The sequence below is a fragment of the Pteropus vampyrus genome, unplaced genomic scaffold (assembly GCF_000151845.1).
Source record: "Pteropus vampyrus isolate Shadow unplaced genomic scaffold, Pvam_2.0 Scaffold244, whole genome shotgun sequence".
In the NCBI taxonomy this organism is placed as follows: Eukaryota; Metazoa; Chordata; class Mammalia; order Chiroptera; family Pteropodidae; genus Pteropus; species Pteropus vampyrus.
Window position 1 is genome coordinate 1679847 of NW_011889025.1, and position 15158 is coordinate 1695004.

At 38.6% G+C, this 15158-nt stretch overlaps 1 protein-coding gene across 5 annotated transcripts in view; it reads right to left on the reverse strand.

Annotated features, from left to right (window-relative positions):
• Positions 1-11687, reverse strand: part of CHRDL1 (chordin like 1) — a 134937-nt gene extending 123250 nt beyond the window's left edge. For all 5 annotated transcript variants that reach the window (XM_023520022.1, XM_011374342.2, XM_011374341.2 and 2 more), the window contains exon 1: positions 11544-11687. In XM_023520022.1, coding sequence (XP_023375790.1) covers positions 11544-11649 — 106 coding nt within the window. In that variant the 5' untranslated portion in view covers positions 11650-11687. The remainder of the gene's footprint in view (positions 1-11543) is intronic.
• Positions 11688-15158: the final 3471 nt, after the last annotated feature.

Sequence of the window (15158 nt, forward strand, 5' to 3'; positions counted from 1 at the left end):
AAATTGGTACAGCCACTATGGAAAACAGTATGGAGGTTCCTCAAAAAACTAAGAATTGATCTACCATATGATCCAGCAATCCCTCTACTGGATAATTACCCTAATGACTTGAAAACTCACATCTGAAAACATATTTGCACACCAATGTTTATAGCAGCATCATTCATGGGTGCCAGGACATGGAGGCAACCGAAATGCCCACAACAGGCAATTAGATAAAGAATCTGTGGTACATATATACAATGAAATATTATTCAGCCATAAGAAGAGATGAAATACTGCCATTTGCGACAATGTGGATGGACCTTGGGATAATCATGCTAAGTAAAATAAGCCAGACAAAAAGTTGAAAACTACATGATATCACTTACATTTGGGATATAAACCTAAAAGCAAAGAAGAAACAGGACAAACAGAGACTCATGGACATGGACAATAGACTAGTGGTTATCAGAGGGTAGAGGGGAGGGAGGAGGTAGATGGGGTAAAGGGAGTCAAATATGTGGTGATAGAAAGAGATCTAACTATTGGTGGTGAATACACAATGCAATATAATATATATACCTTACTGTTAAACTGTATACTTGGAACTTACTGGATTTCATTAACTAATATCACCATAATAATAAAAAGAAAAGAAAAGAAAAACTATATCCAGAACTATAGGAGGGGAGAAGATGCGAAATGGCTGGCCCTGCACCCGCGCATTGTGGTGGAGCACAGGGAGGGAGAATACAGCTGCAGAGGACCCCCAGAAGGAGCAAGGGGCCCTAGCCCTGCATAGAGTCTCCTCTGCCCAGGGTTCCTGACCCAGAAAGATGAGTTTCCATAAAATCTGACTGTAAAAACTAGCAAGGACTTTGGCTGTCTGGGTGAAACAGAAGGAACCTGAAAACCCAGCCATCCCGTTAAAAGGCCCACACGCAGATTCACACGCAGAATCCCTGGGCTCCAGCAGAGGTTCAGTGGCTCTGGAGGCTCAAGGGACATATGGGGAAAGACTGAGTTGCATGGTGTGGGGGCAAGGGATAGAGAGATAGCCCACATTGCCTTTTTATGGGGCCCTTTCTGGGGCAGTCTGCAGGTGGCCATATTGCCTTCCCCACCCCACATGGCCAATTCTGAAGCTGCATTGATTCAGTGAGATGGGCCAGCTCTACCCCATGTCTCCCTGGGGCCCAGCTATACCCAGCCCACAAATTGCCGACTGTAGCCCATTGCTGGGCAACCAGCCCCACCCCACGCCTTATCTGGGCAGAACATTTATTGGCAGGCAACAGCTCTCAGATCACGTGGCCCACATGCGGTCCACACATTTCAGGGGGAACTCTTAGTGGCAAGTCACTGGTGTCAGCGCAAGTTGGACTATTTCTTGGGTGGATAGCGGAGGTCTGAGGGCCTGAAGAGGATAGCGGTTGTTCTTGCTGAGGAGATTCAGCACTGGCATGAAACCAGGCTCTATGTTGCCTGGGTGAAATTAATTCACTTTACCCCAGTGACTCTCTGGGTCCCTGCCCCACCCAACTTGCATACCACCCAAAGGCTCTTCCAGCTGCAGAGTCATACAGGCAGCTGGCAGGCAGCCTCAGCCTTGAGGTGCACTAGTCTTTTTGCTAAGCTGCCTCAGGCTCAATACTGGGGTAACAGACCTCGGCTCACAGTGTGGTCTCTCCCACATGCCTCCAGATCTAACATAGGCAGCAACGATCTAAGGATCGCTTTGTAGCTCCTACCAGGTAGCCCTGAGCAATCAAAAGTAGTAGCTGAACTTGGCCTACTTGCAAGCCCCTCCCAAAGGGCCACAGAACCAACACACCCAAAAGCTAGTGCCAGACCACAACAGAGCACCACCTGACTAGCCCCATAAGCAGCACACCCAAAAGGTGATCTCGACAGATACATGAAACTGTTGAGGTCAGCCCCACACAGCAGCTCATACCCTATTGGTGTAGCCAATCCCCATAGCCGGTTAGCTGGGTAGTCAATCCCATCCTCTGACGTACTAACAGGCTTAGCTACAATAGAAGACACATAACCACACAAGGAACACACCCAGAGCCGCCGGTGGAGGTAATTAGGGAGACTGTACCACTGGGCCACACAGGATGCCTACAACACAAGGCCACCTGGCAAAGGCTGTGAGATGTAATAAATCTTCCTAATACATAGAAACAAACACAAAGGGGCATATAAATGAAAAAAAGAAGAAGAAATGTGCCACAAATAAAACAATAGGAGAAAACTCCAGAACTAAAATTAAACAAAATAGAGACAAGCAACCTATGAGAGACAGAGTTAAAAACACTGGTTATAAGGATACTCAACGAACTGAGAGGAAAGATAGATGATCTCAGTGAGAAATTCAACAGAGAGATAGTAAGTATAAAAAAAGACCTAGAAACCATAAAGAACCAGTCAGAAATGAAAATACAATAACTGAAATGAAGAATACACTAGAAGGAATCGACAGTAGATTAGATGAAGCAGAGGATCAAATCGACAACTTAGAAGACAAGGTAGCAGAAAACACCCAATCCAAACAAATAAAAAAGATTAAAAAAATTGCAGAAAGTTTAAGAGACCTCTGGCACAACATTAAATGTACCAATATCCACATCCTAGGGGTACCAGATGGAGAAGAAAGTGAGCGAGGGATTCAGAACCTATTTGAAAAAAACGACAGAAAACTTCCCTAACCTGGCAAAGGAAATAGACATACAAGTCCAGGAAGTGCAAAGAATCCCAAAGAAGAGGAACCCAAACAGACCAACACCAAAACACAGCATCATTAAAATGCCAAAGGAGGAAGACGAAGAAAGAATCCTAAAAGCAGCAAGAGAAAAGTAGCTAGTTACTAACAAGGGTACTCTGATAAGAATATCAGCTGATTTTTCAACAGAAACTTTGCAGGTCAGAAGGAATTGGCACACAACACTTAAAGTGATAAACAAGTGAAAAACAAGAACCTATAACCAAGACTACTCTACCCAGCAAGACTATCAATTAAAATGGAAAGTGAGATAAAGACCTTCCCAGACAGGAAAAAGCTAAAGGAATTCTTCATCGACAAGCCAGAATTACAAGAAATGATAAGGGGACTTCTGTAAAAAAGAGGGTGAAAAAAAAAAAACTCATAAATATGAATAATAACATGGCAATAACTATGTAGCTATCAATAATCACTTTAAATGTAAATGGATTAAGTGCTCCAATCAAAAGACATAGGATAGCTGAATGAATAAGAAAACAAGACCTATACATATGTCTACAAGAAACCAACCTCAGACCAAATGACACATGCAGACTGAAAGTAGGGATGGAAAAAGATTTCATGCAAATGAAAATGAAAAATAGCTGGGGTAGCAATACTTATATCAGACAAAATAAACTTTAAAACAAAGGCTATAATAAGAGACAAAGAAGGCCATTTCCTAATTATAAAGGAATCAGTACAACAGGAGGACATAATCCTAGTGAACATATATGCACCCAACAAAGGGCAACCTATATATACAAAGCAACTATTGACTGACATGAAGGAAGAGATTGACAGTAATACATTCACAGTAGGAGACTTCAACACCCCATTGACACCAATGGACAGATCTTCCAGAAAAAAAAACAATAAGGAAAGAGTGGGCTTAAATGACAAACCAGACTAGATGAATTTAATTGATATTTTCGCAGTGTTTCATCCCAAAGCATCAGAATATATTCATCTCAAGTGTGCATAAAATATTTTCTAAAAGAGACCACATATTAGGCCACAAAACAAGTCTCAATAAATTGAGAAGAGTTAAGTCATATCAGGTGTCTTATTTGACTACAATGGTATGAAACTAGAAATCAGCTACAAGAAAAAAAACTGCAAAATACACAAACACATGGAGGCTAAACGACATGATACGAAACAAGGAATGGGTTAACAATGAGATCAAAGAAGAAATCAAAAGATACCTAGAAGAAAATGAAAATACAACTCAAAATCTATGGGGCACAACAAATGCAGTCCTAAGAGGGAAATCCACAGTAATAGAGGCCTACCTCGAGAAACAAGAAAAATCTCAAATAAACAATCTAACCTTATACTTAAAGGAACTAGAAAAAGAACAGCAGAAAAAATCCAGAGTAGAAGAGAGGAAATAATAAAGATCAGAGCAGAAATAAACAAAATAGAGTCTAGAAAAGAAATATAAAAGATGAATGAAACGAAGAGCTGGTTCTTTGAAAGGATAAACAAAATTGGTAAACTTTTAACCAGACACATCAAGAAAAAAAAGAGAGGGCCCAAATAAAATCAGAAATGAAAAAGGAGAAGTAACTATGGACTTCATAGAAATATAAAGGATTGTAAGAAAATACTACTAGCAATTATATGCCAACAAATTAGACAACCTGGAAGAAATGGATATATTCCTAGAAACATACAGTCTCCAAAGACTGAGTCAAGAGGAAACACAAAATCTGAACCTACCTATTACCACCAATGAAATAGAATCAGTTATCAAAAAACTTCCAGAAAACAAAAAATTCCTAGACTAGATGGTTGCATGGGTGAATTTTGCCTAACACTCAAAGAAAAATTAACAATTATTCTTCTAAAACTATTCCAAAAATTTCAAGAGGAAGGAAGGCTTCCTAACTCTTTCTGAAGCCTGATGCCAAAACCCTGATGCCAAAACCAAAGACAATACCAAAATAGAAAATTATAGGCCAATATCCCTGATGAACATTGATGCAAAAATCCTCAATAAAATATTAGCAAACTGAATTCAGCAATACATTAAGAAGATCATACACCATGATTAAGTTTGGATTTAGTCCTGCAATACAAGGTTTAATATTCTCAAATCAATTAATGAGATATACCACATTAACAAACTGAAAGATAAAAATCACACGATGCTATTAATAGATGCAGAAAAGGCATTCAACAAAATTGGGCATTCATTTATGATTAAAAAAAAAAACTCAGCAAAGTGGACATAGAGGGAATATACCTCAACATAATAAAGGCCATATGTGACAAACCTACAGCTAATATTATACTCCTTAGGGAAAAGCTAAAAGTGTTTGCCTTAAGAGCAGGAACAAAACAAGGATGTTCGCTTTAACCATTTCTGTTCAAGACAGTATTGGAAGTCCTAGCTACAGCAATCAGACAGAAAAACAAATAAAAATCATCTAAACTGGAAAGGAAGAAGTAAAACTGTCATTATTTGCAGATGACATGATATTATAGAGGAAGAACCATAAAGACTCCACATACACACACACACAAAACTGTTAGAACTGATCAACAAATTCAGTGATATAGCAAGATAAAAAATTAATATTCAGAAGTTGGTACACCGATGACGAACTATCCAAAAAAGAAATTATGAAAACCATCCCATTTACAATTACATCAAAAACAATAAAATGCCTAAGAATCAAATTAACCAAGGAGGTAAAAGACCTGTTCTGGAAAATTATAAGCCATTAAAAAAATAAATCGAAGATACAAATAAATGGAAGCATATACCATACTCATGGGTAGGAAGAATCAACATCGTTAAAATGGCCATACGACCCAAAGCAATCTATAGATTCAATGCAATTCTTATCAAAATACCAATGGCATTTTTCAGAGAACTAGATCAAATAATCTTGAAATTTATATGAAGCTATAAAAGATCCTGAAAAGCCACGGCAAACGAGAAAAAAACAAAAAAAAAACAATGTTGGAGGTACCACAATACCTGATGTCAAACTATACTATAAGGCTATAGTAATCAGAACAGCATGGTACTAGCATAAATGTACTAGCATAGATCAATGGAGAGCCCAGAAATAAATCCATGCCTATCTGGTCATTTAATCTATGACAAAGGAGGCAAGACTATGCAATGGAGTAAAGACAGTCTCTTCAACAAATGGTGTTAGGAAAACTGAATAGATACATGCAAAAAAATGAAACTGGACCACCTTCTTACTCCATATACAAGAATAAACTAAAAATGGATTAAGACCCGAAATCTTAAAACTCCTAGAAGAAAACATGAGCAGTAAACTCTCTGACATTGCTATTAGTAATTTTTCTTCTAGTATACCTCCTCAGACAAGGGAAACGAAAGAAAAAATAAACAAATGTGACTTCATCAAACTAAAAATTTTTTACACAGCAAAAGAAACCATCAACAAAACAAAAAGACAACCTACTGAATGGGAGAGGATATTCATCAATAATACATCTGACAACGGGTTAATATACAAAATAATAAAGAACTCATACAACTCAACACCAAAAGAACAAACAATCCAATTAAAAAATGGGAAGAAGACCTGAATAGGTATTTCTCCAGAGAGAACATACAGATAGATTTATGAAAAGATGCTCAAAGTCATTAATCAAACGAAATGCAAATCAAAACCTATTATAATAAGGTATTACTTCACACCTGTCAGATTGACTATCATCAATAAATCAAAAAACAACAAATGTTGGCAAGGATGTGGAGAAAAGGGAATCCTCGTACATTTTTGGTGGGGCTGCAAATTGGTGCAGCCACTGTGGAAAACAGTTTTGAGATTCCTCAAAATATTAAAACTAGAACTACCTTTTGACCCAGCAACATCACTTCTGAGTAGCCATGAAAACCAGAACATTAGCTCGTAAAGATCTATGCACCTCTACCTAGTTTCACTGCAGCGCTATTCGCAATAGCCAAAATATGAAAGCAACCTAAGTGTCCATCAATAGACGACTGGATAAAGAAATTATGGTACATATATACAATGGACTATTACTCGGCCGTTAAAAAAATGAGATCTTACCATTTGCAATGACATGGATGGACCTCGAGGGTATTATGCTGAGTGAAATAAGTCAGACAGTGAAAGGTAAATACCATATGATTTCACTTATATGTGGAATCTAAGGAACAAAAGAAATAAACAAACTAAAGGAAAACAGACTTAGAGATACAGAGAACAAACTGGTGATTGCCAGAGGGGACGGGTGTTGGGGGAATGGATGGAAAAGTTGGAGGGATAAAGACATACAAATTAGTAGTTACAAAACAGTCACAGGGATGTAGAGTATAGCACAGGGAATATAGTCAATGTTATTGTAATGGTTCTGTATAGTACTAGATGGTTGCTAATCGGGGGATCACTTCACAAATTATATAAATATCTAACCATTGTGTTGTATACCAAAAACTAATATAAAATAAAATAATAGAGTATTCTCCTCCCCTCAAAAAGAGATTCTTTTTATTCTCTACATCGGCAGTCCCTAAACATTTTGGCACTAGAGATCTGTGCTCCTATGAGAATCTAATGCCTGATGATCTGAGGTGGAAGTGAGGTGGTGATGCTAGTGCTGGGGGGGCAGCTGCAAATACAAATGGAGCTTAGCTTGCTTGCCCGCCACTCACCTCCTGCTGTGCGGCCTGGTTCCTAACAGGCCACGGACAGGTACCAGTCTGCGGCTCAGGGATTGGCGACCTCTGCTCTACATGACCTATAAGAGTGATTTCCGACAGTATTTGCTCCATAAATATATGTTAAATTAAAAAAAAATTTAAATGAAAATAATTGAAAAGGTGCTCCAGTAATAGGAAAATATCACACCAAAACTGAAATATGCTTTCTCCTATTAAACTGGACCCCAAATACAAATATTAATAACATTTTGATAAGGGAATATTGAAATGTACACATACATAGATGGTGGGAATATAAATTGATGCAACTTTTTTGGAGGACAATTTGACAGTCCTTACAAGATTGAAACTGAAAATACACTTTGCCTAACAATTCTTCACAAATACTTGCCTAAGTGTCTAAAGGTGTTCATTAATTCCTTACTTGTAATAGCAAACCTGGAAATAAACCAAATATTTACAAAAAGGAACTGGTTAAATAAACCATAGCACATTTATACAACTGGAAACTATGCAGGCACTAGAAAGAATATGGTACTGTTATATTGTGTTCTGACATTGAAGGATGTAAAAGTAAATTACAAAAAAGATATATATATATCCCATTTTTGTAAAAAAAAAAACTATAGGAATGTATGTTTTTATAACACAGAAGAGTTTGAATGAACACAAGCAAACTGTTAGTAATAGTTACTTGTGGGGAGTAGGATAAGAGTTGAGGGATACAGGTTCTTTATAAACTCATACTTTCATATTGTTTTGTACGAGTATTATTAATTTTATAATTTAAGAAATTTTAAAATAAGTTAATATAAGCATTTTCCAGGGCTATCAAATTTTCTTTCTTTCTTTCTTGAATTAAGTGTTCACCATCCAAAGTCAAATCTCTTTCCATCACCATATATTTGACCCCCTTTACGTAGCCTATCTACCTCCTCCCTCCTCCCTTTCTCTCTGGTAACCACTAATCTGTTGTCTGTGTGTATGGGTTTTGTTTCTCTTGTTCTTTTGTTGCTTTCAATTTTATATCCAGCATATAAGTAAAATCATATGGTTTTCAACTTTTTCTGTCTGACTTATTTTGATTAGCATGATAATCTCAAGATCCATCCATGTTGTCGTAAATGGCAGTATTTCATCTCTTCTTATGGCTAAGTAATATTCCATTGTATATATGTACCACATCTTCTTTATCCACTCATCCACCAAAGGGCACTTCGGTTGTTTCCATATCTTGGCCACCATGAATAATGCTGCAGTGAACACTGGGGTGCATATATCTTCATGGATAAATGTTTTCAAATTTTGGTGGTAGATACCCAGAAGAGGGATTTGCTGGGTCATATGGTAATTCTATTCTTAATTTTTGAGGACCCTCCATACTATTTTCTATAGTGGCTGCACCAATTTTCATTCCCACCAGCAATGTATGAGGATTCCTTTTTCCCAACAACCTCTCCAACACTTGTCAATTTTCTTGTTGATAATAGCCATTCTAACAGATGTGAGGTAGTATCTCATTGTGGTTTTGATTTCCATTTCCTTAATAGCTAGTGACGTTGAGCATCTTTTCATGTCTGTTAGCCATTTGTATGTCTTCCTGGGAGAAATGTCTGTTCAGGTCTTCTGCCCGTTTGTTAATTAGATTGTTTGTTTTATTTGTTATTGAGCTGTATGAGTTCATTGTGTATTTTGGATATTAGCCCCTTATCGGAAGTGTTGTTTACAAATACCTTCTCCCATTCAGTTGTTTGCCTCTTTGTTTTGTTAATGGTTTCTGTTGCCGTGCAGAAGCTTTTTAGTTTGATAAAAGTCCCATTCATTTATTTTTGCTTTTACTCCCCTTGCCTTTGAGATCAAATTCATAGTTTTTTTTAATGGTAGCATACATTACATGGATTATTTATGTAACTGTTCCCCAGAGAAATGACATTTCCACTGCTTCTAATTTCTCACTGTTAGAGTTGCAATCTAAAGTTCTGTGCATGATGTATATGTGTGTGTCTGTGTATGTGTGCATCCAGGAACATACATAGGGCATATGTTTTGAGAGTCTCCTTTAGTGGAGATAACTTTGCACATGTCTCCAAGACAATTAGCCTTAGTATAGCTACCCGAAATGATGCTGAATAGCTTATTCAGGGAATTACCATGACCTTCGCCTCATCATCTGTCTATTAGCCTTAAACACTAGACCAGAACTGGTGCCCTAGGCCATGTTGTATATAATCATTTCAATACCAACTGAATATCAAAAGTGCTTAAGACAAATTCATAGTCAGTAGGAAATGTTAGAAAGTAATTGTTTGCGGTCTGTAAATAGTTTTTAAGTTGTTTTTGTTTTTGTTTTTGTTTTTGGTGTGTCAATTAAGCTGTACATTACATGGACAATATTCCTCAATTCTTCATAAATATGGATGGGCAATTTCCCAGAAGAAATGGTCTTCTAAGAGTTGCCAACTTCTCTCATGATACCATCTGTAAAAGGCCATAAGGAAGTTTCTAAGAGTGGAAGAATTTTAAGCCCAGCTGATTGAAGCTGAGCTGAGCTGTGAGTGTATGGACAAATTTTCTATCAGGTCCACTTAAATCAAAGAGAATTTCTGGAAGAGGAGGAATCTATTGGACCACAGTCAAGTGGAAGGAGATGGTCATTTAAGGTGGGGGTCCCCAACTCCCGGGCTGCAGGTCCATAACGATCCTGGCCTCATAGAAACTGGGCTGCACAGCAGGAAGTGAGCAGTGGACAAGCAAGCAAAGCTTCAACTGTATTTACAGCTGCTTCCCAGTGCTAGCGTCACCACCTCAGCTCCGCCTCAGATCATCGGCATTAGATTCTCATAGGAGCACTGGTCCCTGGTGCCAAAAATGTTGGGGACCGCTGATTTAAAGAATACAAGGGGAGAGGCTGATCCACATTTCCTTGGTGAGATCATGTCCTGCTAAAGTTCCTCTTACAGACCAATCATACTAGATATCACCACACATCACTCACATTTAAAAGCCTAATCAAAAGCACTATTTTTCTAGGTAAAAGATTAAGTTTATTATGAAAATCATAGTGGGACAGAAACACACATAATAATGGAATAGGCTTGGCCCTGTTCTGTCCGTCAACAAACCTCATGCCTAATATATTTAACTTCTGTTGATAAAGGATAAATGTTTAAATGACAAGCTTCAGATGCTGCTTCAGCTCCTACCAAGAATATTTTCACAATTCCTTCTCATGAATAAGTTCAGAGGAGCAGAGAATGCCCCTCTTGGACTAGTTCCACTTTGCGCTTCTTTTGATGCAGCAAAAAGGGGGAACTAGGGCTTTTCCTTAAAATTTGGACCAAGTGTCCACCTCAGAAATGGCTATAAGTGGCACAAAGAAGATGAGGCTCATACTGTGCGAAGAGAGCCGAAAGCTCCTAACAAGTGCAGAGATATCAATGGTTACTCATAAATCTCCCAAATATGAGTCAAAGAGGGTTAATTAGCTCCCTTCCTGCCACTCTGCTTTCTCAAACATTTTAGCTCATCACATGGATCGCTGACTTTCTAGAAATATTCTCTGGCTTTGTGGGGTATTATTCCTTTCAATAAATGGTATCCAATTTGCTCACGGTCCCTAGAATCTCAATTTCTTCAAAGGGTTTTTCAGCTGAATCCAGTTAATGTGAAGGTTGTTTCCTTCTTCGTGTTTCAGCATAAGAAAACAGGGAGAACCCAATTTACTTTTTCTTTTCTTTTTTCTTTTCTGTTATTCCTTTTCATAAACTGAAAACCTTTGCTGAAGAGTCTGAAATCCAGGGAAAAATCCAGTTCATCTGTCAGATATTTCTAGAGTTATGTAAAATGGAATGAGATTTATACAGTTTAAAACAGAAAAGGAAAATAGGCTAATGTGCCATGTGTTCTATGAGATGAAAACTATATGATAATCAGAAAAACCGGCCCAAATTTAGTTAGCTTGATTCAAAGCTCTTTTATCAACTCATGAATAAACCAGTAACATTCACTTTCTTCTCTTAGAATAATGGCATGGCCACAATCCCCACAGATTATAACCGCATTTTCAAAGAAATTACAAAAAAGCATCCTGTTTTTTAAACTTGAGACACTTACATTTTACTTGCTCTGTTTTGCTCCCTTCTAGGAAAAGAAAGAACAGCAACAAGGAAAAGATATATTTCGTGCTTCCCATTTTCCACTTTTTTCTCATTTTGGCCATGGTAAAAGGCAAGTCAAAACTTTCAGGGCCTGGTATAGTCAAGCTGTTGGGAAGAAAGCAGAAAAAATAGCTTAAAACAGATCCTCTAGAAGTGATGGAGATCACTGATGCTTAGGTTTCTAACTTGCTAGGGGAAAAATGCTGGGAATTTACATAAATACAATCATTGTTTTTCTGCATAAGAAACAGAACCTACCTCTCTTGTCTTGCAAAAATTGTAGGGGAAAATTCAAGTAGATGAACATGTATTTCTATCCAATGCTAAGGCTGAATCCTTACTGGCAAGTCATAAGGAAATAAAAATAAATTTTGAATTTTAATTCTAAAAGAATTAAAGTTGATTTCTCAAGAGATTTTCTTTAGGAGGAAGGGGGAACTTGGGTTTGCAAAACAGCTACTTTGGCAAACTAGATAAAAATCACAGGCATGAGACCCAATGTCTGAAATGAAAGTTAACTAATCTGAGCTTCAAGACTACTGTTTTATTAATCCTTTAGGGATGAAGCACAAACTGATTAGTGTTTCTCTTGTGTCTTCTATGGCATCTATAAGGATCTTCAGTTTGGCTTACTAATGTTGGAAAACGCAGATGTAATTAACAAATGGATGCAGTTAAATTCCTGAATGACTCAGATATATTCCTCTCACATTAAGTCCATTCTGAAATGGAAATTTAAAACGAGCTACTTTTAAGGAAATTTAGGCAAAATTAAATAGGCAAAGTGTTCATAATATGTCACCACACAAAAGATCATCAAAGCAACTACAATTCTTAAAAATATGAGATTTATATGTCCAGCCTAAGGGGTAAAAGTCTTAAATTTTTTGAGAGCCTTTGAACACGGAAAGTTTGTTATAGCTCATATCCAGTCACAGGTATTTTCATAGACTTACTATTTTGCAAAATTCTTCCAATGGGTGATGTGAAAGTATTTAAATATTCTAGAAACACCATTTCAATCTGGGATTAACTCTGGATGGGAACTCAGCTCATTGATCTTTTTAGAGGGTCCAACCTAAATATGGAGTATAAGGAGCTGGAAGGAATACAAGATGATCATTATGGAGAATTGACTTGTCTTTGGGCCATGATGTGGATGCCACAGCTCCTACTTTAAATGCTATGAAGTTGGCTGCATAATTGGAAATCCATTGTTTCAAATTATGACTATGCAACCGAAGAAGAACCAATCATAGAGAATAATTTGTGCCATCAGCCAGCATTTGCAGTACCCTTCTGCCTTCTCTACCTCTTCCCTGTTCCCTAAACAAGGATTAAGTTCTCCTAGGACTTGTTCCTAGCCTGCCAAAGGCCTGAGATCTGCCATCTTAGTCCCCTCTGTGAGCTGTGGTCCATCTTCAATCACTCAGAATGTCTCTGTCCTCCGAGAGCTACCAGGTTACCTTGAAATAATTTGCATGAACAATTTAACACAGCTACCCACCTAGTGAGGTTCTTTCTGAGTTTACGTTAATAAGCTTATCCCTCAAGCCTCCAAATGAGAAAGATTTTTTAAACCACTGAAATCCAATTTATCACAATTACATATGGATCTCAGGGGGTATTTTTGAAACCACAGTTTTCAGGTCTCCCAATGCAAGAACCAAAAGGGTTGTTTTTCTTGTACAATGGTTGGGTGATTCCGTGAACAGTAGCATTGCTTCATAACTCAAGCTGGCAAGAAAAATAGCTGTTTGATTTTTTTTTTTTTGGTTTTTCTTGAGTCCCAACTAATGTTATGAGCAAATAGAAAAGTTGGTGACGAGAGAGTAATTAATCTCTTTTGGTATTCTTGTTATCTGTGTGGCCTCCCAGGCTGTGATGGAGAACATCAGAAAACGAATTGCTTTATAAATCCTCGCTTTTGATTTATAAGATCCTGAAGTCCTGCCTTTGTATTCTGTGCAGAAATATAAACCAAGACAAGTTCCCTCTCCAGGTCTCTTCCCTATTCAATTTCTCTTTATCCCTTTAACTTTTTCGTTTGGAAGAGTGGGTGGTTCAAGACCTTTGTAGAGACTGCAGCAATAAACACAGGCAAGCATTGCTCAGCAAACATGCCGACTCTTACACTTGCAGAGAGCCAAACTGTCCTTAATTTTTCAAATTATACTTTGACCCAGTTAACTGGAGTTATTTCTGCATTAACTCTCTGTCTGCTTCACACAGGCTGTTGTGCCATTGGACTTGCACTGGTTCTTTTATAGGTTACTTAAAAATGTAGCCATTGACATGTTTTGGGGGGATCCAGGCCACAAGAAAGCAAGAAAGAAAACAAAACCCCTGTAACTAACACTGAGGAGGGGGAGGGAGAGTGGGCTTTACAAGAGAAAAAGAAACATGTCAGAACCTAAAAATATATGTAGATTAAGGCGCATCCATGAAACAAGCATTCACATTGTTCATTTGCATCAAGCAAAGGGACTTTGCCCAGCTGTAACTGCAAGGCAATCTGGGCCATCAAGCTGTCAGGAGTCTGTCCATTCTCAGAAGAGGTCTCCTGGGTAGAAGAGAACCAAAGAGACATTCCGAAGGGAAGGCTAAGGGCTGAACACATGTCAGTCAGCCAGTTCTTCATGCCCCACAATGTCTCTTTAATCCTCCCAGAGAGGCTTGACTGACCTTGTAATCTCACATTCACTATCATCTATGGGATATACCCTAGGGTAGCAATTCTCTGATAAACAATAAGAAAGAACTGCATTCTACCCTGGGTCCATGGGCTAAAATCCTCTCCCACTCTACCTCCCAACAGGAAAAGCTCAGTTCACTAGTGGTGGGTTGCCACTGAAAAATAGCAGTTCTAGCCAGGCATTTCTCTTGTCGGAGTCAATGCCTTCATTGCTGCTTATGACTGACAAACAAGGACTTTCATTTGGCTTGCAAAACACCTTGCTATCTACCATTCATTTCATCCCCCACAACAACTTCAGGCACGCTGTATACCAGAAAACTCAATTGCCCATTCTCATATAATTAGTGGCAGGACCGGAGGAACTAGAAGGCAGGTTTTCCAGGCCCTGAACTCTGGTGAGAAACTGTGTTGCTTCCTGAGCCTAGCGTCTCAAACCCTGACCCTAGTGATCACGGATGGAAAATGAAGCAGACGTCCACAGGATAGAAGAGCCTCTCGCCCGTCCTCCCTGTTTCATTAACTTTAGCACGTATTAATCATCCACTGGTTCACAGCACTTCAGCAAGTGAGAAGGAAAGGTTCAGGACACAGGCGACGACTAAGGGGACTGCAGAACCCATTAGGTAGCTTCCCAAGCGGCCTCCCCAAAGCGCCAGAGCATAGAGATATGCAGGCCCATGGGAAATGGAGAGTAATGAGTTCGAATCCAGAGTCCCCAACGTGCTTCTGTCCAGAGCCCTGGACCCCATCTTTAGCCCAGCAGCTGCCAGTTGGGCTCTAGAACGAGTTGGGGTGGCAAATTAAGAGAGTTCGGGGAGCCCTGAAGGAAATTCCACGAGCGGCTCCAGCCAGCAGAAGATACCCTACCTGTGC